At 39.1% G+C, this 26,060-nt stretch overlaps 2 protein-coding genes across 4 annotated transcripts; one reads left to right on the forward strand and one right to left on the reverse strand.

The window, feature by feature from the left end:
• Nucleotides 1-25: 25 nt before the first annotated feature.
• LOC309720665 (large ribosomal subunit protein uL14m-like) lies at nt 26-1,735 on the reverse strand. The gene is made up of 3 exons (XM_082557779.1): nt 1,562-1,735; nt 1,263-1,365; nt 26-454 (listed from the first exon to the last, which is right to left on the reverse strand). The coding sequence occupies exons 2-3, from the start codon at nt 1,340-1,342 to the stop codon at nt 88-90; spliced, it is 447 nt and encodes a 148-aa protein (XP_082413905.1). The 5' UTR covers nt 1,343-1,365; nt 1,562-1,735; the 3' UTR covers nt 26-87.
• Nucleotides 1,736-1,841: 106 nt separating this feature from the next.
• Nucleotides 1,842-25,531, forward strand: LOC309720662 (CSC1-like protein 2). 3 transcript variants are annotated; one of them, XM_082557772.1, is made up of 24 exons: nt 1,842-2,213; nt 8,535-8,746; nt 9,025-9,104; nt 14,839-14,883; nt 15,989-16,079; nt 16,185-16,222; nt 16,319-16,461; nt 17,024-17,075; nt 17,185-17,293; nt 17,385-17,455; nt 17,922-17,999; nt 18,079-18,199; nt 18,608-18,741; nt 18,847-18,984; nt 19,467-19,620; nt 19,795-19,901; nt 20,021-20,107; nt 20,196-20,261; nt 20,459-20,621; nt 21,004-21,109; nt 21,303-21,470; nt 21,583-21,698; nt 21,817-21,888; nt 22,879-25,531. In XM_082557772.1, exons 2-24 carry the CDS (start codon nt 8,555-8,557, stop codon nt 23,056-23,058), a joined length of 2,511 nt encoding a protein of 836 aa, XP_082413898.1. In that variant the 5' UTR covers nt 1,842-2,213; nt 8,535-8,554; the 3' UTR covers nt 23,059-25,531. The 3 variants fall into 3 exon arrangements, with proteins under 3 accessions (XP_082413898.1, XP_082413897.1, XP_082413899.1); XM_082557771.1 differs by lacking the exon at nt 14,839-14,883 and adding an exon at nt 15,195-15,257; XM_082557773.1 differs by lacking the exon at nt 14,839-14,883.
• Nucleotides 25,532-26,060: the final 529 nt, after the last annotated feature.

Here is a 26,060-nt window from a genome sequence, read left to right on the forward strand (position 1 = left end):
AAAACCAAAAACAATTGCAATAACATCTGTTCGTTTAAAGTTTATTGAAGACAACTTGAGCACAAAATGTTCACATATTTGACACAGTTAGACAAATGAATTAGCAATTGCCAATACTTTAGAGTAATCTCCCTCTAGTTTACGTAGATGTGTGGGTACAGGGACTTTAATCCTTGTTCCTGTGGGGTTCCCATTGTCCTCAATGAGTACAACATTGTTAGAATCAAAGCGTGGAGCCATCCGCTCTCCAGGCATTTTGTGTCCAACGATAAGCGCCTTCTTCTTTTGTCCTTTAATGGCAAGTAACACTCTGTCACCAACTTTTCCTACGCCGTTCTTGGTGTAGACATGGATCACTCTCGGAGGACGGTGATATGGAGTATTTCCAAGAGAACTGTTGTCCACTACACGTACTCTTGTCATTTTTTGAATGGCTGCAGCAACAGCAGATACACTGACAAGACAAAGAGTATATTAGTCCTGTCCAACTTAAGGAGTTAAGTTCATTACTCATTACCAAGCATCACTGACCATGACAGTCACTTAGATCTCTCAGTCAGCAGGTATGCAAGTAATCCACTTTTCTACTAAAATATAAAGCTAAATATCATGTGATATTGTAAATTGAACAAGTTGCCTCTTATACTGCTCCATAAGCACTTAATAAAGAAATGATTCAGGGCTGGCTCATGGGGGTAATTTAGGACACAAACTGCACTGGATAACTGAATTAGAAAATTCAATTGTATAATAGGACATTGAGGCTGAGGGGCACGCCACTGCTGTAAAATGAAAGTGTTCAGCCTGTCCTATGAGACCAGCTCTTGCATATATTTCAGGAAAACTGTTTACATGTGACTTTAGAAGAATAGGGAAAAATACTCACACATGGAAGGACCTTCCCTTCAAATAATAAAAAACAAAAAACAAACAAACCTCACATCCTTTTTTCCCGCATGTCTGAAAATAATCAGCTCATAAAACCCAGCACTACAGCTTGACTACTAATGACTTTGGACATTCACTATTCAAAAGTTTATTCGGGTTTCCATCCACGTCTTAAACTTAGATTTACAGTAAATGCAGTTTAAATATATAAGAGTTTAAAAACAGCACTGCGGTGTCACATACGCACATTACGCAATATATTTAAAGCTGCAATAAAAATGCTACGTTTTCTGGTCAACTGGATTATTTTTGCTGAATTGGTTTCTTTAGATGGTCTAACAATGGACACAATACAACATTTCTAAGAATTTTACCTGAAATTCCTCTGACAATTTAGGGACGCCGTCTCCATGAGTAGCCCAGAAAGGGATCTTGAGAGCCAGGGAAGAGCCATAATTACAGCAAATACTATGTCCGCTGAAAAGAGAAATAGTGTGTAGTTAGCAGCTAGTAAGCTAAAGGCATTAGCTAACAATCACATGGAAGCCAGACTAAAGCTTATAACAGAGCCGAACACTTCTTGCTTTATAGTCTTTGCAACAAATACTATATCACATATAATAATTATAGAAAGAAGCTTTAAGTTTAAAACAAATGTCTCGCTAATCGTTACCTATATTTTAATTACGCCCCATGCCAATGTCAAAAGTATCGCGTCATCAGCAGGCGACCACCAACCGACCTTGCAGATATATGCGTTATCATGTTGTTGTTAAATAATTCTTATTGCACTTAAGAAAATATGTTTTTATTTATTTAGTTTTATACGTATTACTGCGAACCATTTCATTTCCGTACAGACAGTCCTCACAAAAAGGAAAAGGTTAAACACAAAAACGGAGCTTGTTTGTCATTTGATTTACGTCATAGAGAGGCGCCAGCGGAATTGTAGAAATAAAACAGAATAGAAGCTACACGGTGAAGCGCTCCCTTATGGAGACTATGCCTATGTGATCTACTTCTGCATAAGACACGCTCCAACCCGGGCTGCCTCCAGTGTAACTGGTTGGGTTAGCGATAGTTGTTTAACCGGCTCACAGACGGTGATAGTAACTTTTGTCTTAGTACTGACACTTCGACAAACTACTTCCAGCTGGCTGTTGGTGGGCACACAGTCACTGGGTCGAAATCAGTCGACGGTCTTTAAATGCTGGACACTCTCCACCTGTTATTTGCTACGTTACGGGGCTACGTTAGCTGAATTGATTGCTAGCTCACCTTAGCAATTTGTTAAAGTTTCTGTCCCTTCTGCGTAGCATATCAAGGTAAGTTGATTTTCTTATCAGTAAACTTATACCAGCAGTTCGCAGAAATAAAAAATAAAAATATTACTTTGTCGTTTACAGTATCGAAAGCCCATCGTAAGCTCCTGTCAAACAATAAAAGGGTAAACATGCAGTTACTATTAGCGTCAGGCTAACTAGCCTCAGCTGTATTGAGAGCTGGTTGTTTACACAGTTCATGGAAGTTATGAAACAAAAATTAACCTCGTTGATAGTTATTATTTTGTTAAAAAATGTGCTTTAAGGTTGGTTTTATTTCAGTTGCCCTTCTCGCACTACACGCCCAAGACCAAGCCAGTTTCTTAATGATCTTTTTTTTCTTTTTTCCACGATCTGGTGGATCAATGGAGACATGCCAGAGTGTTCGTCATAAAAGCTTTTAAGAATATTTGGAGTTCCTTATAATTTCATGGCTACGCAGAGACTGCTTGTGCTTGGAGGCGTTGGACAATGAAGCTTTAATTTGCAGTCGTGACATTAAGCTGCGTGTTCAAAGGCAGTAGTTTGACAAGGGTTTAGCTAATCAATAGAAGATCAATAATTCCGAACATTACTCGGATGTCCATCAAGGTGGTTTTAATCGCTTTGTCTTGGGATTTGCATCATAGTAAAAAGCTAAAATCTACTGGCTCTTCTGACTTTGGCTTCTTCACGAACTGATGGCTGGTGGTAGCTTGGATATAAAACTAAATGCTATACTTGTGCGTAGCCTATACAGGGAAAGCACAGGCTGCTACCAGGCGTATTGTTTGCTCATAATGTGGTGCAATAGCATGAATAAGCATAAATGGGGAAAACCTTTGAAAAAGTATACCTCTGACATGTTGCCACTGATACCGTTTTCATATAAGCTGCAAAACAAAGGGCCCTTCCATTTTTCTTCTCCTTCTTAAATGCCTTATTTTAACTGCTTTGTGAAATACAAGCCTTTCTTTGGCCAGGCCTTGCTTCCATAAATATGAAAAATATACGTAAAAGCACCTTTCAGTCTGAATGCAAATGGATGCCTTAAATTTCATCCAGCTGCCCAGTCTTGAATTAATAATGACACTGAAATGGATAACCTTCCCTTTGCATTAAACCTCATTACAACCACTACAACTTTAAAAACAGATTTTCTGTCCTATCAGTGAATTCAGTAGATTGGAACATGTGCCTCCTTTCATTTTTATTTAAATTGGAATTAAATTACAGTAGCTGGATTACTTTTACAGGCATAATGCATTTCATTGGATTTATGTAACTCTTAAGGCTCGGTTGTACTGTGTAGTAGTCTTCTATAATATAGCATCAGCTGCAATTTGTTGTCTAGTTTTATTAGGATAGCAAATTATCTTTGTTATTGAATTTATGCATTTTCACTGTAACTTAATGCTTGAAGACATTATGAAATCAGCCTGACATTGTCAAAATCTGTGATAATCAAAGCTGAGCCTTTGTGTGTTTGTCAATGATTTACTGGCTAACAATTCAAATAGATGCAATTCTGCATTATCAGCCATCAACGTTATTGGAAAGCTCTTGTGAAGTCTGATAATTGTCTTAATGCAGAGCACAAATTCATTAAAATGTAAAGGAGGTTTTTTGATCACAAAGAGGAAAAAGTATCAGTGGATTCAAAAGTAGAGTTTGAATAAATGAGCAGTTGTGGAAATGCTGTCTCTGCCAGGTTCCCTTGGCAGTTTTCTTACAGGGTGTGCACGGATTCTTTGTTTTTCCAGTTTCACATTGCTGATAAGTTTATCACGCAGTGTTTGAAAGCTGATGGCAGAAAGTCAGTTGGAATGACATGCATAAGAAGTACTTGTTCACTGGTTGTATACATTGAGTGCTGCTGTTATGCGCGCCAGGAAATAATTTACAAGGTGACTGCTTTGAACCAACACTCGTAAAAAAATACAAATGAAATAACAGTTTTTGTTTTTTCAAGTCACATGTCATAGCAACTTATTGTGAGTTGACCAAAACCAGTTCAGCTTCCTGCAAGCACCTCATGTGTGTCCACCATGTGTTATATTTCACTATATTTAGCTGGCAAAGTAAGCCAGTGTTACTTGACAGCTGCAAATCTGCGACCTAACCCAGTGTTTTAAAGCACAGGTAGGGAAAAAAAAGCCTGTTCAAATATTTGACTTAGGATGGTTAAAGAAGAAATGACTTGCATGCGGTAATGGCATAAATATGTGTGCTGTTGCTAATTATACATGTAAAATATGAGAGTTTTGCAACATTGTGCATTAAGATGAATGTGGCCTTTAAAAAAAAAAAAAAGGGTGTGCGTATGTGTCTGTATTAAGGCATCAAATTGAATTAGGAAGTCTGTTTGTCTGTTTTCATTTCATTTGTTGCAGTAGAGATTTTCCTGTGATTATTGCTGACTAATTAAATGGCTATAGTATCTGAGAAATTGAAACAAAGAATTTTTTTCTTTCTTTTAAGCTGCGACAAATGGTCTAGAGTGAATTTTCTTCGAGCTTCAGATGGAAAAGCTTTGACTATCCTCCCATTACATTCACCCTCCTCATATTTGTAGTTGGAGGAAGCAAGCCAGACTGATGGTACCATGACAACTAGCGTCAGGTGGAAAGGTTGTACAATATTTATGCAACGCTGAGTCATGCTATGATCACACAGTGATGGCGCTGTTCAAATTTTAAGTAATTCAAATGCTCTTTGGATTTGATGTTAGTTGCAATCCAAAAGCAAGAAAAATCAGCCCTTGATGAAAATTTCATTGGTTTATTGGTTAAGGAAATATTGCAAATTAAAGTTCCTTATTGTGTATTCCAAGTATAATTCGTTTTTAGTTTTTTTTACTAACAAAAATTAAACAAACCTCCAGGTTTTGGATTAAGTTTGAGGTTGTATATCATCTTCATTATAGTTTATTTATCTGTCATTCTTTCAGTCAATGTCTTCTGCTTAAATTATATCAATGTTAAATGTTTGGCTTGGAAGGACCATGTAGTGGTGACACATTGTTTGCTTATTTGACTGAAATCTATACATTATATTAATAAAACTGGTTAAAACATTATTACAATGGAGCTGATTTGCTTTGGGTCTAACAAATTGTGCCAAAAATGACTCCATGCAGGAAAAACGGAACTCTTATTATTGATTGGTGTCGCAAGTTTTGGTCTAAAAAGGCAATTTTAGGCTTCTGTTTTCTTTGAATCATTCATATGAGTAACAAATTTGAAGGAAATGTCTGCAGTAGAGCTGTCAAACAAAATATCCCTGTGAGGCAGAGCAAAAAAACCGCATATGTCTGTAAACAACACAGGATGGTCTGGAAAGAGTGCTCTATACAGATAAGTTAAAATGCTGCCCTTTGGCCACAGTTGCCAAAGGTATATTTAGAGAGAATAGGAAGCAGTACTGTACTTGTTAATCATAGGGATGGAAATTTTCTGTTTTTGCAGATGAAAATACTGTGTCATTAGGGAAGATACTGACATTAAAAGGAAGGCTGCACTCTAAAATGTATTAGTAGTTCACCCATGAACCATCAAACATAAACTGGGCCCTCACAGTGCCCAATATTTGAACTTCACTTCATGGGATATCTGAGCATAGATCCTAAACAGAATAGATGGGCTAGGTTATGACTTGAAGTGATTTGCAAGGATGAGTAAGTGCACATTCCTAATGCAGATTGTAAAATGGCTTGGGTTACTAAGTAACATGTTGGGTTTGAAACAATTGCGCCAGTTATAGTTTTGTTTTTGTTTGGGGTTTTTTGGATTTCATGAAATAAAAAGTAACCTTGCATTATCATTGTAAGAAATGTCCACACTGTATGTTCTCTACAGAACACAAGCACTTTATTACTGATGCTACTGATCCTTTGAACTTTCAAACACAAGTTTCACTGTGCTAATGTGAAGAAGCTGCTGGTCGATGTACACAGACTCTATTCCTAAGCTGGTGTTAGCTAATGTTACACACTGTTTACAGTAAAGGGAAGGTGGAAAATAAAGATTAAGACGATGACCTCATGGAATACATGTGAGCGCCACATCCTTTCTCCATATCAATCACAACTGTTATAGCCAAAAATCTGTTACAATGCGTTCAGACATTAAAATCCATTTAAAAGCAATTAATACACATAAAATGCTTGATGTTTGATGATCATTTGTCGATAAGTTAATATTTCTTTTTACTTTTGACGTCTCTAGAGGCAATGTAGAAATGCACTTCAAATATGTATATCGGCGTAATCATCAGTCTTTTTTTGCTTGATAAGAAACGTAATGCAATGAAATTCCAGTGTGTAGTCAATGCATTTTTAACAAGAAATACTAAATGGAAGGGAAGTTATGTTTACAGACACCTCAGTGTGATGTGAATGCAGATAATTGGGTAAGAAAGCAGGTTTAAGGAGACAAGATGACGGTAGCGACCAAAATATTGTGTGTGTGGGGGAGGCAGGCAGGCGTGAACCCCTAGTAACACCATTAAAACATTTTTTTTTTTTAACCCCAAAATACCTTTTTAGTATAGTAGAATCAAAAATAAGCATAAAAAGAAAATTCTTTATTGCAGTTTTACTGTATTGTTAAAAAACAACAACTTTCTACTTCAAAGCTTTTTTTAAAAACTGTCAACTTTTTGCATTTTCCAACAATATTTGATTCAACCCACAACTGGATGAGTTCAGATTATTTTAAACTACATTACATAACAAAATACATTCGGTACTTGGTTAAACTGTCAGATGTGTAAATCTATACAGTTGTGGGATTTGTATATTATGGTGGATGACATCACTCTAGAATCCAATTAATACTTGATTTGTTAGGCTTACTATCACAAATAATATATAATATAATGTGTGTATCAGGTCTTACAGTATGTTCTTCTTGATATACTTAAGTTGCTGGTGTCTGCTTTTGCAGTGGTTCAGTGTTGCTGAATGTACCGTGGGCATGTGCGTTGTGTCCTCATTGGGTTGAGACCGGTCCAGTTGAACTCTGTGGTCTCTATCGGCGTATTGTTCAGCTCCGGCTACGTCCCTCTTGAGTGAAGTCACAGCATTCCAGGGAGCGGATAAATGACTTAGTGTTATGGCAGATGAGCAGCATTGTGGTTGCTGCTGATAATAGTGGGTAGAAGGGCACAAGTATAGCAGTCCAACTATGAAAACACCCTCTCCAGCTCTTCTCAGAACAGCTTTTTGGTTAGTATGTGTGAAATAACCAGTCTTCTAAATGTGTTGCCCTGTTTAATTAGGTTTAAAAATGATGTTTTGTGTCCTCCCTGCCAGCCAGAATGCTGTAATACTTTTACATTTATATGACGACTCTGTAGCATGGTGGGTCCAGAGCTTCTATATGTTAAAGTCTCAGAGGGTAAAAGCACTGAATGGATGGCTAGTGTTTTATTAGGATGGCCCTAATATTTGATACAGTAGTAGTAATTTACTTTTATTTCTAGACAAATGTTATCCTTTTTCTGGGTCAGCAAATATTTACCTTAAGTAGTCTGAAGTAATCCATCATTTTTCTGTGTGCTAGAGAGGAAAATTAAGCTAAACTTAAACTCACTTTGAAATGTTTGTAGTAAAATCCTTTTTGGGATTTGAAATACTTCTCCCATAATTCATTATAACGCTCAGACTTTTAAACATGTCAGTATCTTTTCATCATTATCCTTTAAGTAGATTTTTAAGTCAGCTGTTTGTTTCCTTCTGAAATGGATTAGAGAAATTTTGCTACTGGTAGGCTTATCCCAGTAGGCCAGATCTTTTAAGCCTGACTGGACTCATGTTAATGACGTAAACGCTGACTTTGATGTTGTCTAGAAACAATTCTCTCGTGCGATTACAGTGTTGGTCTCTTTACTGTTGCTGGAATGAAAAGGAAATGTCTGCTAGCTGACTGCCAAGATGCGCAGAGTATAATTTGTGCTTACCACAGTTGTTTCCCATGAATTCAGTACAAAGTTAAATATGTGTCATTAACACCAAAAGTGTCTGTAAAGAGGGAACAGAAAGTGTACTATGTTTTAAAAGCAGGATTTCAGTTGTTGTGCGGTCAGAAGTTGCCTCTCCAACATGTGATTATTGACATGACGGAAACACCAGCTGGTCATTAAAATGGGAAATAAAATGACATTATCTTGTGTGACAGGGCCTTTCTGGTTGTCCCCCTTCCATTTCTGATCATTTACTGGGTATGCAGACACTGATGTCGTCTTCTGAAAGTAGCTGACATAGACGGACGGCGTGACCGATGATTTCAGTGTATGTAGTTGTGTAAAAAATAAATAAATTAAAATTAATCTTTCTTTTTACAGGTTCTTGTCATGCTGCAGTGATGTACAAGGTACTGATTTTAATACTAACCTTCTGGGGGGTGACAGTGAACTGCATTGGAACATCGCCGGCACCATCCCGCAATAAATCTACGGAAATGTGTTACTCTGCTCGAATTAGGAGTACTGTACTCCAGGGTTTGCCCTTTGGTGGGGTGCCTACTGTCCTTGCCCTTGACTTTATGTGCTTCTTGGTGAGTACTTCTGTCACTCATATGGACCATAACATTACTATTTATGAGCACCTTTTTACGTAAGGCATAATGCTATCCTCATCATCACATGTGGGCTCTTTAATATTGTGTATTGTGTTGTCATTACAATTCTAAGAACTGAAATAAAAATAGTTCCAGGAAAGTGTTTTTAAACTATAAATAGCCCGAAGCACTTATGCAACTTTAGTTCAGTAGGTCCCTGTAATGTAAATAAAGGTACTGAAGGTGTTGACCTGCTCTTTCTCTTGTGCTTTTAGGGTCTGCTGTTTGTGTTCTCTATCTTGAGAAAAGTGGCATGGGACTATGGGCGCCTCGCTCTAGTGACTGATGCCGAAAGGTAATAAGAACACACTGGTCTGCTAGACTGGACCAGTCTAGCAACAAAGCTGTTAACCTCATTTTATCGTACATTTAATGGATTAACATGATTGGTAATGGTTATTCATATCTCTGGATGACGTAACCAGGTATTACGATGGTCTTCTAAAAATATGTATTTAATAGGGGTGCAACGATATTCGTATTGATATTGAACCGTTCGATACAGTGCTTTCGGTTCGGTACGCATATGTATCGAACAATACAACATTTGTAATTTATTTTATCAATTTTCCTTCTGACGATGCTGTCTGTGTTGCGCGCTCAGTGAATCTGTGTTCGACTACTCCGCCTAGGCTGCACTGTCCAGCGCAGATCCACTGAGCGCTCAACACAGACAGCATAGTCAGAAGGAAGAGCGCAGGGCAAGCTAGCGAGACAGAAGTTAAGCTCTCCTTGCAACAGGCAAATTGAACCTCATTCAGATCTGGCGTTTGGAATTATTTTGGTTTTCATGTGAGTATGACCCTGAAGGTAAGCGAGTCATGGACTAAAGTAAAACAGTATGTTGGATGTGCCATGCAATGCTCAATTACATTGGTGGGAACTAGTGTGTTAGCGCAGTTAGCTCGTGAACGTGTTGGCCGTCTAGCCCCATGCACGGAGCGATCGGCGGTAGCTCGTTAACGGAGATTTGCCGTGTTGTGGCGTTAAGGTTATTTCAACGAGATTAACCTGAAAGCACTAGTGGGAACACAACGAATATGACTGCACATTTACGCCGACATCATCCTAGTGCAAAGACAAAAACAACAAGCATGCTACTAACTTTAGCCGAGTCATTTAGACAGCATGATTCTCCTTATGCTGCTGAGAATATAGCCCAGAAGAAGCGGATAGTATAGCTTTTATTTTGGAAAGAGACATTTCTCTGTAATAAACTCTCTTTTCCAAAGATGAGTGATTCCTCAATCAGATACAGGGCTTGCAATATCGCTAGCCCGACATCCTGGGGCTAGCGATTTTTTTTCAGTCGGGCTACCAAAATCTATCTCTGCCCTGCCCGTCGGGCTATTGTAGGAAAAATATATGTCAATGCTTTTGCATTCTTTCAGAAATGTAGCTGGGTAATTATGTCATTGGCATCGGTGAGCCACTGTCAATATGTGACATATTGAAGTCGCGTTTGAATTTGCGCTTGTTTTTTTGCTTTCACTTTGCAATCGTGCGAACTGTGTATAGAGAGCGACAGCACTGATCTGTGAGTGATGATAATTTGTGCACCAATTCCTCTGACATCGTCTTATTAATCGTTAGCTTACTATGCAAACATGACAAGTGAAATCTCCCGCAGCAAGCTTAAACATGTGAGAGGTTGATCGCGCAGAGAATCGCTGAGCTTATGTGAGTGCGTGTGTAAAAGCATTTCAGTTCTGCTGAGCCAAATAAGACAGGTCAGGGCGAAGAAGTGACAGCCAAAGAAAAGCTTACCACAAAACGGAGAAGTTATGACAAATCAGACTATAAGGCAAAAAGAAAGTGCAGCTTTATGGTTTCATGGACAAAAGAATTTCTGTGGCTGCAATATGATGAGCTAAATAACCAGGGCTGCACATAAGTGGTCCGCAGGTGCGCATTCGCTGTCAAAATAAAAAACACGCACAAGGGTTAGGGTTAAATTTAAAAACTGTACTTTTGAGTTAAAATATATATTTATAATTTTAATAAATGACAAATTAAAAATGCATGAACATTTTTTTTGTATCGAAAAAATATCGAACCGTGACACCAAAGTATCGAACCGAACCGAACCGTGAATTTTGTGTATCGTTGCACCCCTAGTATTTAATGTAGTTGATAATGGAAAACATTCATGTATTCACATTCATGTTTTTCAGAGCTGAAAAACATATTCATTACCTTTTGGTGGATAAAACAGACTGAAAACATTGTTCACAGGGTTGAACTTTGAGTTGTTACCACGTTCTCTAAACTACAGATTTTTAAATTATTAACCTACTCATTGTGTTACACTTATTTAACTACAAAATTATTTATACTGGTATGGTTATGCTATATTTTATGCACCAAATATTTATACTAAATTAGGTGTAACTTTACAAATGGCAAACAGCAAGCCTGATTTTTCTGCTGGGGTTTGGACCAAAGTTTCATGCAAGGCTTGTTTGTTAGCGTAGGTGTGAGCAGCTTAGGACTTTACCAGACTTTGGTTATCCATGTACACAGTTGGATTGTAATGTTGCCTTTTTTTAAATGGTGAAATCATGACTATGTGTGTTTGTGGGCACGGATTAACTGGATAATTTGCAAGAGATTTGACTCTGCTGTGTATCCAGCTTTCTTTATCTGCGGTTTATTTACCTTTAGACATTTGGCCCAGCTCCGAGTGTAATACTGTGTCTGGCTCACTCTATCAGTGTAAAGATATATAACTACACATTCAATTCATGAAATGTGGTTCTATAAGGAAAAAATAGTAAAATTTCAACAGCATGTCTGTTTAAAAAAGATTTATATAGACAGAAACTTTATTGTCACATAATTGTGTATCTTAATCCCTTTGGTTTATCGTGAATAAAGGGAGGTCTCTATCAATAGGAAAAGCTGCAAAACCTTTGAAAATGGAGATAAAAGTCCAAAACCTTTTGCCATCTTTCACATTTCCAGCCTTCCATTGGGCCGTGTCAATTCTAGCACCTGGATCTTATGTTTGACACACCTGCTCCGCAGGATTGCTGATTTGATTTTTACATTTTACAACTTTTCAAACTAGTTTTCAAGCTTTTTTTTTTATTTTTATTTTTTAAAACTAATTTTAATCATAATAAAATAACCTAATAGATTAGGCCTGAAAACAGAGAATTGATTTGTTTGTAAAAATATTAATTATATCATTTAGCCCTACAAGGGTCGTAATTTAAGTCCTGCCATCGTTTCCTTTTGGATGTTTTTTGACCCCGAAGAGGAGGCTAATTCCTCTGACAGAAGCAGACATCGTGAAGATTTTTAGCCCAGACAGGAAGTCAGTTTCAGCACTTTTTCCTTGAAAAGCACCCTTTCAGTCTGCCATGTGATGGTTTGTACTTCAATACATAGTTTATCCACTTTGACATTATAAGGAAAAAGCCTGAAATTGACAAAGAAGCAAAAAATAATTAAACTATTGGTACTTTATGTACCCCTAGTTCATCAACATTAATGTCCACATCTAAGCCCGGAAGACTGTAGTTCATGCTATTGTATGATGATGTATTATTGCCAGATAAATTAGGATGCTTAACTAGAAAAGTTTTGGAAGCAGCCAAATAGATGCCTATTAACAAAGAATGATTTTAGGGCTACACCATAAAATTAAATGGATCGGATTAAGAGACTGAATTCAGACCTCTTTGACTGTGAACTCTGGGAACTACATGACACAGTGCTCCATTACCCATGTCCCCCCTGCTGTGTTTGTGTGATGTTGCAGCTAGACTATTTTTGCAGCTGCATGTGAGCAGAGGATGAGGTTGCAGCATGGTGGGAGGATGGGAGGGGGGTGGCAGCATGGAACACTTTTGTAACAGACAGGAAATGTAGTTTGTTGTCCCACGACACTGTGCTGACTTCAGATCATTGTCTTTTTTTCATGTTTTGAAAAGAGGCTGTTACCTCTCCAGGAAAGTTGGACAATCAAAAACGGGGATTACATATGATGAATGTTTTGTTACAGCTGCAAAAACAAAGTGGTTACTACATCCCAGGGCCCTATTTCAGGAAGCCGGTTTAGTGCAAACTCTGAGTAAGTATACCCTGAGTTAACGAAAACTCTGGGTTTTCGGTTTCACAAAGCGAGTTTAGATTAATTCTGAGTGAGTTACTATGACGACACTCCGTGAAGCTAACCTGCCCCCTAGCAGGTTTACTTCAACTAACCCTGACTTTCTCCGCCTCTTTGTCAGAAACCTGACTGTAGGAAGTGTCAGACATGGCATGCCCCTTCCTTGAAGAGCCAGTAGATGTTGAAGCCCAAATTCTCCGCAGAGCTCTCCGGAGAGTGATTAGAGCGCGTTCGGACATTTTATCATTTCCTGATGATTTTCTGTGTGAACGTTACAGTTTTTCAGCACAATCTATAATTTATTTGAATAACATCTTCAGGCCTAATATTGCTCATGTGACACATCGCGGACATCCTCTCAGTTCTGTACATATTATTTGTATTGCACTTCGGTTTTTTGCAAACGGGAGCTTTCTGTATAATATTGGTGACGCTGAGCACGTTTCCAAGGCTACCGTCTGTCGGGCAGTCAGGAATGTTACAGTTGCACTGAAACGTCTCCTGTACTCGTCTGTGGTGTTCCCCGGTCATAGACCCACAAGATTTATCAAAGAGGGATTCCACAAAATTGCAGGTATCAGGATGAACGAAACTTAATTCATGATGTGGTGATACTTGGACTACTACTTAAATTTTACATTTATTTTCACGGTTCCCAGGCGTGATTGGCTGTATAGATGGCACTCACATTCCAATCATTGCTCCTTCAGTAAATGAAGGAGACTATGTGAACAGGAAGTCTTTCCACAGCATTAATGTGCAGGTACATAGTTCCCTGTAGCATTTCAAACTAACAAATTATTTCATTATAGTAATGGATGCTAATTTGTGTTCTCTGCACTGTGAAGATCATATGTGATGCTGCCAACATTATCACAAATATGGAAGCCAACTCCTCAGCCTCTGTGAGTGGTGGTGGTGGAGGACCTCCACCTGTTTTTCGGGCCTCCGCTCTTTTTTCTGTTGGCTATAACGGGCCACATTTGAGCATACAGAGTAAGCAAATATGTACTTGTAATGTGCTCAGATAATTTCAATAAGTGCTTACAGAAAGAAAATTAATGTAGCCTCTAACTGCAATTGATTTACATCGGACAAACAGACCGAGCACTATGGCTCATAATACAATTACACCTTACCTGTTTGGACTATATTTTTATATTTCATTTTTACTTGCTGCCAGGAACGTTTGGGGCCTGTTGGGTTGCACCTGCGCTCACATCACATCACAAAATAAAATGTATGAAATAAAAAATAAAATAAAAAATAATAAAATAACGTGTTAAATGGGTGGAAATCCCTAGATCAATGTTTGAATTAACACTCACGCATTGACTCTGTTGGCTATGTTTTGCCATGCATGCTCCCTTTCTTTTGCAGCTGAGGCTGTGTTACTTTTTTTCCCGCAAAATTTGCATGTTATCGGCATATACTGCCATCAGAATTTCGGCCTCAAGCGCTGTAAAATACATTGACCGCGCCTTCTTTCCCTCCGTCTCCATGGTGACTCGCTTAATCTGTGCTCCACTAATCAGGGCTTTATGTATCCTCGTGCGCGCGTTTAACTTGGGGTTAAAGCAACTCCGCGTTGATTGAACTACTTGTTATCAGCCTTTCTGAAACCGAATATTCCGAGTTGGACAGTTCGGGGTTACTCAACCCTGAGTATCGTTTTTCACTCTGAGTTTTCTAAACCGGCTTCCTGAAACAGGGCCCAGGTCCTGAACACGTGTGTATGGCTGGATAATGTATCCTAGTGTGAACAGAAACCTTCATTGGTATGTTTGTGGTGTAATATGCCTACCCAGATTTTCTCTAAACCAGTTCCCTTGTTTTTTTCCCCAACAGAGTGATTTCCTCTTAACTAAACTGAATGGCTTTGATTTACTTTTTTTTTTCTTTTTTATTATAGAAGAAAAAGGGATACATTTTACAGTCGTCTGGAAGAACAGGAATTGTATGTTATCTCTCATTATCATTGAGTTTTTCTTCTTTCCTTTTGACATTCTGTAGACCGTCTTACTCATAATTACTCTCTGCTCAGGGTACACTGGTTTCTTCGTGTTTTTCCTCTTTCTTTTTTTTTTTTTTTTTTAAAACTCTTGATGGTTTGGCATTTTCCTTCTTCAGGCATTTCCTAGCACCAGGCTCCGACTCATTCTCCTCTCTTTGTCGCTCTCATGCTTTTGCCGTTGGGTGTCCCTGTCCTCTCTCACTGTCCTAATCGGATCTTTGTCTGCTAATCTGTGTATTGACCTCTTTATGAAGCACGGGCTTCTTCTGTGTGAGCACACCGCATGAGCAAGACACACAGGATGCTTGCGGGGAAAGGTAATACTTCCCTGATCTGTGGTTATTCATAGACAGGCCCTAACATGGAGCACCTACAGTGTAACCTGTGTACTAGACCTGGCATGTGCAAGAGGACTGATTTTTCCAGCGTCAGGCTCCTTACTCATTCCATCAGATTTCTTAGAATCCCGGGTGACGTCATCTTTTACAGTAGTATTGAACTCTAAGTAAAATAATAATTCCAGCAGAGTCTGAGTTCTCTTCATAATGATATATGTAAAATCAATTGCCATTTCCTCTCAGGGGCATGCATTAAATTCGTATAAAGTAAATAGATTTAGCAAGGACAACCTATGGCTCTGCTGGAAGAACTCCCCAAGTCTGTCTCTGGATTGTTGCTTTGTTTCTGTTTCTTCCTCTGTGAATGGTTTCTGCCGTGTCATTTTTATTGCACCATTTATTCTGACAGCAACGGTGCAAATAACCTGTAGCGCTTAGCTCCTAACACTGCATGAGATGTGGCTGCAGAGATTGTTTCTGAGGTTTACTGGTTTACCACCTTAAATCTGCTGTGAACCACACACAGCATTACCTTGGGTCAATCTCTTCAGATCATTTCACAGCGTGTTTGCTTTGTGTCATTACCTTTGCCATACTGAAGGTTTATCCTTTGTCCTGAAAGCTAGAGCTAATATCCTTGTATGGTATATGGTGATGTTGGGTAGTTGTGTAATGTCATGCAAATGCTGTGTGTTGTCTTTTTCATATAGCATGGTTTCTCCTACTACATCTGACATGCATGAACGCTATGAGCGCCTCACATCAGTCTCTAGCTCGGTGGATTTTGATCATAGAGACACAGTAAGTGTGCTATTGCTGCTGCATAATCTTGATGATAATAATAGTAACAATAATAAAACAAGAAAACTGGTACAACATTGTGAAATATGTGCTGTTCTTCTTTAGGGGTTCTGCGATTGGTTAACTTCTATATTCCGGATCAAGTGAGTCAGCCTGTTTTAAAGTCTATTTTATATAAAAGGTTGCAATTTTCTTTGTTCTGAATAATGATCAAGGTGTCCCCTGTTTTCTTTCTAAAGGGAAGACGAGATAAGGGAAAAGTGCGGTGACGATGCAGTGTATTACTTGTCCTTTCAGCGCCACATCATTGGCTTGTTAGTAGTGGTGGGCGTGCTCTCTGTTGGCATCATCTTGCCAGTGAACTTTTCTGGAAATCTGCTAGGTGAATAAGAGTAACATTTAAGAGGCTACATTTTATTTTAAATATTTACGATAGTTTTTCTCTAAATGTTTGACCAGTTTGCTGCTTTTGTTTATTTTATTTCTTTTCCTTTGGTTTTTGGTATTTTATCTTTATTCTGATTTGGGGTTCTTGTTGGGGTTTTTTTTTTTGTTGGGGGGCGGGGTTGACCTTTTGACAACCTTCTCTGCTGCATAGATCTGCGCAGTTCTGTGACTGTTTTAGAAAACCTATAATGCACAGAACCAATGCAGTTGTTGGTGTTATATGTTACTGCAGACCAATGTTGTGTGTTACCAGTTATGTTCTTTCACTTGTGCGAGGATAGTCATTTGCTAAACTAACAGGTAATTGGTTACTAGGGTATAAGCACTTTTTAGATTTTTGGAAGGTCAGTAGTCAAACGATTCTTTTTCCTACAAAAAAAAATGATCCTTTTACTTTTCTCCCAATTAAAACCACTTTCCACATTTCCTTGCTGTGTTCTGTGCAGAGGTTGCTTTTCAATCAAGTGATTCTCTTGCTTCGCTTTTTCTTTCCACAGAAAACAATGCCTATAGTTTTGGGCGAACCACTATAGGAAATCTCGGAGCAGAGTGAGTAACGGAGCGTCCCTTTTATACAGCATAAAATGCTATTAAAGAAGTTAATTGGGTCTTCCCTTTGTGCCACTAATCAAATCCTTTTTACATTCTGTTTTTCAAGTAACGCACTACTGTGGCTGCACACCATCTTTGCATTTCTTTACTTGTTACTCACGGTGTACAGCATGAGACGGCACACATCCAAAATGCAATACAAGGAGGATGACCTGGTGGGTGGCACGGTTTCAGAAAACCATGTTTGGATACACGTCAGTCTGTGTGGTGTTAGTGATTGTCGCTTTTTTTTTCATCTCCATGTAGGTTAAACGCACTTTATTCATAAATGGGATCTCCAAATATGCAGAAGAAAAGGAGATAAACCAGCACTTTGAGTAAGGATTTTGCCCCCAGCTCCACGGTTAATTTTAACTATAATGAGACTTTATCTGTGTATATAAATGGTACAGTACTTTGGTGTCATGGCTGCTTTGCAGTAACTCTATTAAGTTAGATGAGAACCATTCCTTTTTCTGTTAAGAGTTGCATCGTCATGGCTTTTAAGGTTAGGATCAGACAATGGCAGGACTGTATGTGTAATTCTCCGTAATAGAAGGCAGATGAGCAGAATTAAGTAAGACACGTGCCACAGTGGTTTAAGATTGAGATTGGGGTGGTTTGGCTCAGATCCTACCTGACCAAACAGTATTAACTGCAATTGTATATGTGTCCCCGGTATTTTGACTTGCAGATGCTATTGTAATATTTGAAAAGTCCCTGTGCTGATATAAGGAATGTGTTATGAATCGTTGTACTTTAAAATGGACTCATTTTGTCTCCTTCTCTGCCCTTGGTTCACAGGAAGGCATATAATTGTCGTGTACTGGAAACTCGTCTCTGTTACGATGTAGCCAATTTGATGTATCTTAGCACTGAAAGGTAACAATGTTTTAACCAAATATGTGTTTGCGTGTTTGAAGATCTTCAGTAATCCTAATTGCTGATGCGTTAATTTCAGGAAAAAGACAGAACGCAGTAAGAAATTCTTTATTGACCTGAAGACACAGGGGAAGATTACCATGGTCAACCCAAAGCCCTGTGGACACCTGTGCTGTTGTATCGTTAAAGGGTGTGAACAGGTGAGTATAACTTTACCTTAAAACAGTGCATTCTAATACTGGTGTAGCTTATGTCGAAACATAATGTATGAAGTGTGGACTCTGTAGTGAGATCAGTTGAATAGGTATGGGTATGAACTGAATCTTTTTGATCAGGTTAAAAGTTCATGGTTTTTCCACTGCTCCTTCATGAAGCTATGGGACTGTGTAACCCCTTAACACACTAAATGGCTTTTACTGGTTAAATGCAACAGTTTCACATTGGTAAATGGTAAATGGCCTGTATTTGTATAGCGCTTTACTAGTCCCTAAGGACCCCAAAGCGCTTGACACATTCAGTCATCCACCCATTCACACAGTAATCCCAGTGTATCCCAGTAAACCATTAAAAAATATCACTTTTTTTTTTTTTTTTTTTGTCTTTCATAGGAAGAGGCAGTGAGCTTCTATACCCGTTTGGAGGCAAGCTTAAAAGAACAATGCAGGAAGGAGAGGGAGAAGATCAACTCGAAACCTTTAGGAATGGCTTTTGTCACCTTCGAGGATGAAGGCACAGCTGCAATGTACGTACGCTTACCCTCATGGGAAAATAAATGTATATGTGTCTGCTGCATTGTTTTTGAACTGACAAGCTCTTTGGCTCATTACCCAACGATCTCTGTTCCCAGAATTTTAAAGGACTTCAATGCCTGCAAGTGTCATGGCTGTCAGTGCCGTCGTGAGCCCAGAAGCTCTATATTCAGCGGCAAACTGCATACACAAAAATGGACCGTCGCCTATGCCCCTGATCCACAAAATGTTTACTGGTAAGAACACATTTAAGTAACAAGTGCTGCTGCTGTTCGTAACTGTTTATTCATAACGCTCTTAACTGATTAATTTGATTCAGTACCATTACTTACCCATATAAGGCGACGGGATGTGGGGAAGTAATAATAAGGTTTCTGGGTGAAATAGAAGTCACAAAGACAGGGTGGGTGGAAGGGAACTAAAACTGAGGTTTTATTTTATCAGCCGTTCTACTCTAAGAAAATCAGCCAAGGCACATCTGCTACTAAGCAACTGTGGCTTGCTTAGTGGGGTGAGATCTACACAACACCCCCACACAGCAAAACCACAGTAGGGCTGCTTGGGATGTAATGAGTCCATTTTTCAAAAAAAATACTACCTCACTCCAGATGAGCTATTGTTTTTTAAGCTGCAGTATCAGTTTACCAGCCAGCTGTGTCCGTAACTGCAGGTCATCAGACTGTGTCAGTCTAACCGCTGTATAACCTTTATCCCACAGGGATCATCTGTCACTGGGAGGATTGAAGTGGTGGCTCCGCTGCTTGTTAATCAACAGTATCCTCTTCATCCTCCTCTTCTTTCTCACCACTCCTGCCATTATCATCTCCACCATGGACAAGTTCAATGTTACCAAACCAGTGGAGTACTTAAATGTGAGCGTCCCAAAATTTGAATGCTTGATTAAATTTTAAGTTATAAGCATATTCATGTTTTTCTCTTAGCATTTGAGTTCAAGGCATAACAAGTCTGCATCCTAATACAGAAGCACATGAATTCACCTGTTTGGTTACATAAACATATCCTCGTCTGTCTGATCTGTTCCTCAGAATCCAATCATCACCCAGTTCTTCCCCACCCTCCTCCTGTGGTCTTTCTCTGCCTTACTTCCTACTGTCGTCTACTACTCTGCCTTCTTCGAAAGGCACTGGACCCGGTACGGTTTAAATTCTCTGCGGTCAACAGTATTTGAGTTATGTAGTCTTTATTTTAAGTTTAAAGTGATTTGGTGTATTGCATAAATTAATGTGTTCACCTTTTTATTTGGTTGTATAGGTCAGGAGAAAACAGGACTACGATGCATAAATGCTACACTTTCTTGATCTTTATGGTCCTGTTGTTGCCCTCTCTTGGACTCACCAGGTAAAGTATGTTTTTATTTTGCGCTGCCCAGCAGTACAAGCATCTGAAATATTTCAGATAATTAATTTCATTTCCTGTTTCTTTGCAGTTTGGATGTTTTCTTCCGGTGGCTTTTTGACAAAAGTTTCTTGCAGGAAGCTAAAATAAGATTTGAGTGAGTAGTGTACGGCACAGTGCTATGCTATTATATATAGAGCAGTATGTGATTTGAATGTATTTAATATTTATATCAGTCCTTTAGCAATACCAAAAACATCTTGAATTAATCTGTAATGAAACTGAATCCTGCAATAATTTTCAAAGCTCATTTTAGTATTTTTGATGATTGCTTCTTTTTTCTTTGCTTTTTAGGTGTGTTTTCCTTCCTGACAATGGAGCCTTCTTTGTAAACTATGTCATAGCATCTGCATTCATCGGTAATGCCATGGACTTGCTGAGGATTCCTGGTTTACTGATGTACATGATCCGCCTCTGTCTGGCTCGCTCTGCAGCTGACAGAAAGAATGTCAAAAGGGTTAGTGAGACCATATGATGGGAATAAGGGCACAGAAGGGTAGATGCACTATGTGCAGTGCTCTTAATGTGAAAAGATATTTACATAAATGTCTTGGGCTTTTGGAGTATTGCTGACATGAGATACTTGACTAGTTAGAAAAATTTTCTCTGACAATTTTCATATTGGATCAAATGTTTGAGTAATATTTTAAATCGCCTGGTGTGATTGCGGTTGTTTCACTGCCACTTTTATGTTTGTACTGTGTGCTGAAATACAATGGTGAAAACTATGTAATCCAACCTTTTTATAACAACTGTCGATTATTACTCAAAGAAAAAAAAAAAAGCCACATTTGGTAGTTAAAATGTTTGTTTTAAGTTGGCTTGTTGTCTCTTTATAGCACCAGGCTTATGAGTTCCAGTTTGGGGCAGCTTATGCCTGGATGATGTGTGTCTTCACTGTGGTTATGACCTACAGCATAACCTGCCCAATCATAGTCCCTTTCGGTGAGTTCTGCTGTTTAATAGCCCCGCTAGCTTGCTCCTGTTTCACTTTAACATGGTTTGCTGATTAAATTACAGCAGGATAAACATGTAGAGGACAGACAGCATGCAGTGATTCAGTTCTTTATACAGTGGCTTATCGGCAGGCCTAATTGGATTAGCTTTACTGATTGGCTTGCCTCTGTTCCCTGTGCAGGGCTGATGTACATGCTGCTAAAACACCTAGCAGACAGATACAACATGTATTATGCGTATCTGCCATCTAAATTGGACAAGAAGATCCATTCTGGAGCTGTAAACCAAGTGGTGGCTGCTCCTATCCTCTGCCTGTTTTGGCTTCTCTTCTTCTCCACTGTTCGCTCGGGTAGGAAGACGACTCCACCTAGAGGCCACTCTGGTCCTTAACACATGCCTGGTGTTATTTATGAAAGACAGATCCCAGTGCAATAAATGTCTCTCCCGGTTCTTTCCTCCAGGGTTTTCAGCCGCAACATCCATGTTTACATTTGTGGTTTTGATCATCACAATCATCATTTGCCTCTGTCACGTCATCTTTGGGTATTTTAAATATTTCAGCGCTCACAACTACAAGGTTGGTAGATGGTCACTTTTTATAGCGTATTGCTGTTTAGAATCATGCTGATTAGCCATTCTAGTGTTTTACTCTAGTCTCATGCTCAACTACTTTCAATGTGTGTTTTCTCTGTCAGATTGAAACAGAGGCTGTGGACGGATCGGAAAATGGAGACTCAGCGTGTCCTTCTGCTGCCAACAAGGCAGCGGTATGTATTCAGTGGTTTATCAATGTCAACATGAACCTCAGAGCATCCTGTTAAAAAGCAGGATGCTCTGCCAAAGCCTTTAGTAGCTGAAGTCAAAAACAAAGGACAAAGATGGGTAACATATAGTTTTAATGCACAATTGTGCTTTTTCAGTGCATGTGGAGCAATGTTAGTTTACAGATGAATTATGGATGGGGTGAGATTGTGAAGAACTTCACTACAGCAGGCTGTACAACCAAAATTATCTAACTTGCTTGATTTTGAAATTGATACTGTAGCTATATCTGTTAGGAGGCTGAAGGGTGGCAGTGGCAGGTGCTAGTATTTTTAATGATGGCAAAACACATCCATATATGAAGACAAGATGCATGCATCAAACAGAATCTGTTAAGAAACCTACCTATCCAAGACCACGATTGCCAAAGAGATATACTCCCGTTGTCCCCTGCATGTCCAAAGACATGCAGTTAGTGGGGTACAGTTAATCAGTAGGCCAGCGTGTTAGCATGGTGGTTAGCACTGTTGCCTCACAGCAAGAAGGCCCTGAGTTCAATTCCACCATCAGGCAAGGGTCTTTTTTTGTTTGCGTGGGTTCTCTCTGGGTACTCTGGCTTCTTCCCACAGTCCAAAGACATGCAGTTAGTGGAGATGGGTTCATTGGAAACACTAAATTGCCAATAGTTGTCTGTGTTAGCCCTGCGACAGACTGACATCCTGTCCAGGGTGTACCCTGCCTCTCACCCTATAGTAGCTGGGATGGGCTCCAGCCCCGCCCACAACCCTGACAAGGTTAAACGGAAGAGACAAAGGGAGTATAATCAGCATGCTTCTTGTTTAACAATACATTTCAGTTAAGGATAAATTAGGAAAAACACACACATATGGTAGAACCTGTAGAACCAAGCCTTAAAAAAACAAAAAACCTTGTAGAGAAACATAAAGATGAGTACCAAACTGTAATACTCTTTTATTTCTGACTGTCCCCTACAGCAAATGTACATTGCTGAGGTACTACAAGAGCCAAATTCAGATGAGACTGGTTCTGGCAGCGGTGAGGACGACGGCCAGGGGTCCTCACAAGACGAGGAAATAATCAGTGTTGACAATGGCTTAAATGAAGCCTTTCAGTCTGGTGAGGACAGCCTAATTGATAATGAAGTGCGGCAATGATTGCACCTGGGAATAGAAAGCCAAGTCACTTTAGGAGCCCACTGAATGAGTGAATTAAATGAGGAACTGAACCAACGGTTCTCCGAAACATCTCATCCTCCTTGGGGGACCTTCCACTAACATAAGCACCCTGCCCTGTCTACTAAGAATTAAACGGACTGTCGCACAAAGACTCTCACATTTCCTTTACTGGGCCTCGCCAGGCCGCATCCTATGTGTACCTACTGGAGAAGGAATCTACTCTGGCATCGAAAGGGTAGCAACATCTTCGTGCTCCTGACGCAACTGAGGCACACCCCAGTCGCTTTCTCTGGACCAATGGAAAGAAGACATTAATGCATAAGGAAATCATTGCCTTGTCTTGTAAGGGGAGTTACCTTGGTATTGCACCCGAATGACAGGACCAGTACGCTCCACTTTCACTAAGGTACTGCAGTATGGCATGCAGCTTCAAAAACGTGGAGAGATTTCTCCCATAATTGCTAACTGCACTAGATGTTTTCAGAAAATAAGAAGATTAGGAGAGATGAGCGCATGAGATGATGGGAGCAGCCTTTATGCCAGATAGTGCTATCAGTCCAGATGAGATGGTCTCACATGATTCTTCCAGTTCCATAGAAGCCTTGAAAAACTGGGGAAAAAAATGCTACTTAACACTCCAGGAAGCTTTGACACTGTACAGCTATTAAAAAAAAAAATCTCTGGATTTGTAAAATAGCCTTTTTTTCGACATGTATTTATTGGTAGGCATGGAGTTTTTAACGCTGTCATGCTTTACACACCCTTTAAGCTGTGGAAGAAGATAATTCATGTCTCAGCACACTACACTGATAATGATCTTAGTTTCTGGGTCTGAACCTTTTGTTGGGACTGCAGTTGGAATGCTGCTACTAATGCTGCCTCCAAATAAAAAGGGGGGAAACCTTTGCACGGTTGCTGCAGAAGGACCAGAGCTGAGAGCCTGTGGAAGGTCTAGCTATGAGGAAGGAGAGAAAGGCCTTTTTGGTTCCCCCTTCCCCGGGTCAGTTTTAGATGATGCTGACTGTGCTTCTGTACGCGTTGTTCTCGTTTCCTTTTTGTTTACGTTTTCCTGTAAGTTGCTTGAAATTAAGATTTAGTTCAGGTGGCTGCCATTTTTCTTCTTTTGTCCTGTCAGGCCCTCTTTAATGTCAATGTTTATGTAGACACTTTATCATGCCGATAGCTTATTTTAAGTTTCTGTAGTCAATGAGGAGAGATTAGGGGTGTAGACTGTTCTTTTTTTTTTTTTTTTTTTTTTTTCTTCGATAACACTAAATAATGGGCAAGATTTAACTATAACAGTTACAGATTATTTTTTTTTGTGTCGTACTTGTCTTTAATAGGAAAGAGGGGATTGTGAAGGAATCGAGTTTGACCCAGAAGTGTCTGTGAGCATATAGACATGCTCTAAAAGACCACATTTGATCAAGAAACGCAGCAACTCTAATCAGAATACTTTAACAACATTGCAACACTACGAGCTACCCTATGAAATATTTAAAAAATGAAGAACATTTATGATAAAAGGCAAAGCACAACTGCTGTCTGTTGACTTAATGATATGGGATCATATTAAAACACGTTTTGTACCAGCTTTTGGAACCATAGACAAAATAAATGTGCGCTAACTGATCTTCCACTTGTATGACTGATGGAGAAGGGCACATCTTGGTGTATTTGTACCACGTATAGGTTCATCATCATGGTACTAACAAGACAATTGTATGACACCGCTGATTCCTGTGCTCTTTGCATCACGATTAGGTGATTTCGTTTGGTTTTTGTTTGTTTGTTTTTTAAATATACCTCTGAGCTGGCTTGAACTGTCTGAATGTGTCAGCACAGGTAACACATCTTTTCCAGTAACTCTAATCTCAGTTCAACTAACATTTCCATGTCTCCACTAAGCACTGGATGTAGTTAAATATATCGTATTTGGTGAGATAAAGGTAGGATACGAGTGGTTCTGTATTTAAGCAACTTTAATGGGACGGTTCTCTCACTAAGCCAGATGTTTTATACTGTATTCAACCTTACTGCTGTCCAGCCCAGTGCTCTTGTATTTAATTTGCTTATAGATCTACGTTTGTTAGTCTCATGGTTTCAGTGATTTCTGTAATGATGGATTTTTCTTTTGTACTATCTTTGTAAGATCTGTATAAACTTAATGCAAATAATGGGGTTGTAATTTTTTTTTAAACAGCAGGTCTCTAACGGAGGTTGTGGGCTTGTTTGTCTCTGCATCTCAAAAAGTGCACAGTCACAATGTTTTGTTTGTTCTGTTTGTGCTTTGCCTTTTTTAGGTTTAGATCATTCTAGATATTGAGAGTAACAATGGCATATCTCAACATTCGACTTACTCGTTTATCATTCTTTCCATTGGTCTGTCTGTACAGACATATTCTGTACTTCCCCTGAGTTCATTCAACAATAAATGTGTTTAATCAGCTTAGTTGATGATAAGAGTTTCTGTTCAATCGTCTAGTGGTAGAGGAATTTAAAGTAATATCTTTCTGATATTATAATTTTATTTTATTCAGTTGCACATGAAAGCTGAATTTGTGTTCAGTTCTATACAATCGGGGTTTTGCTGTTGCAGGTTTATTTGGTCAATTAGCAGCAGCTTCATTAGTTATACCTCACTGGTACTGGGTTGGACCCCCTTTTGCCTTCAGAATTGCTTTAATTCTTCGTAGCACAGATTCGGCAAGGTGCTGGAAACATTACTCAAAGGTTTTGGTCCGTGTTGACGTGATAGTGCTGTTTAAATGGATTAGTTGGTACCAGAGTGTGCCCAAAAAAATACACCACCACCACCTCTGAGCCTTTGATATGAGACGGGATGGGTCCATGCATTCACGTTGTTTGTGCCAAATTCTAACTCTACCATCCAAATGTTTCAGCAGAAATCAAGACTCGCCAGCGGGCAACTTTTTTTTTTCCTTCTTTTATTGTCCAATTTTGGTGAGCCTGTGCAAACT

The sequence above is a fragment of the Aulonocara stuartgranti genome (genome assembly GCF_965226115.1).
Source record: "Aulonocara stuartgranti genome assembly, chromosome: 13".
Taxonomy (NCBI): Eukaryota; Metazoa; Chordata; class Actinopteri; order Cichliformes; family Cichlidae; genus Aulonocara; species Aulonocara stuartgranti.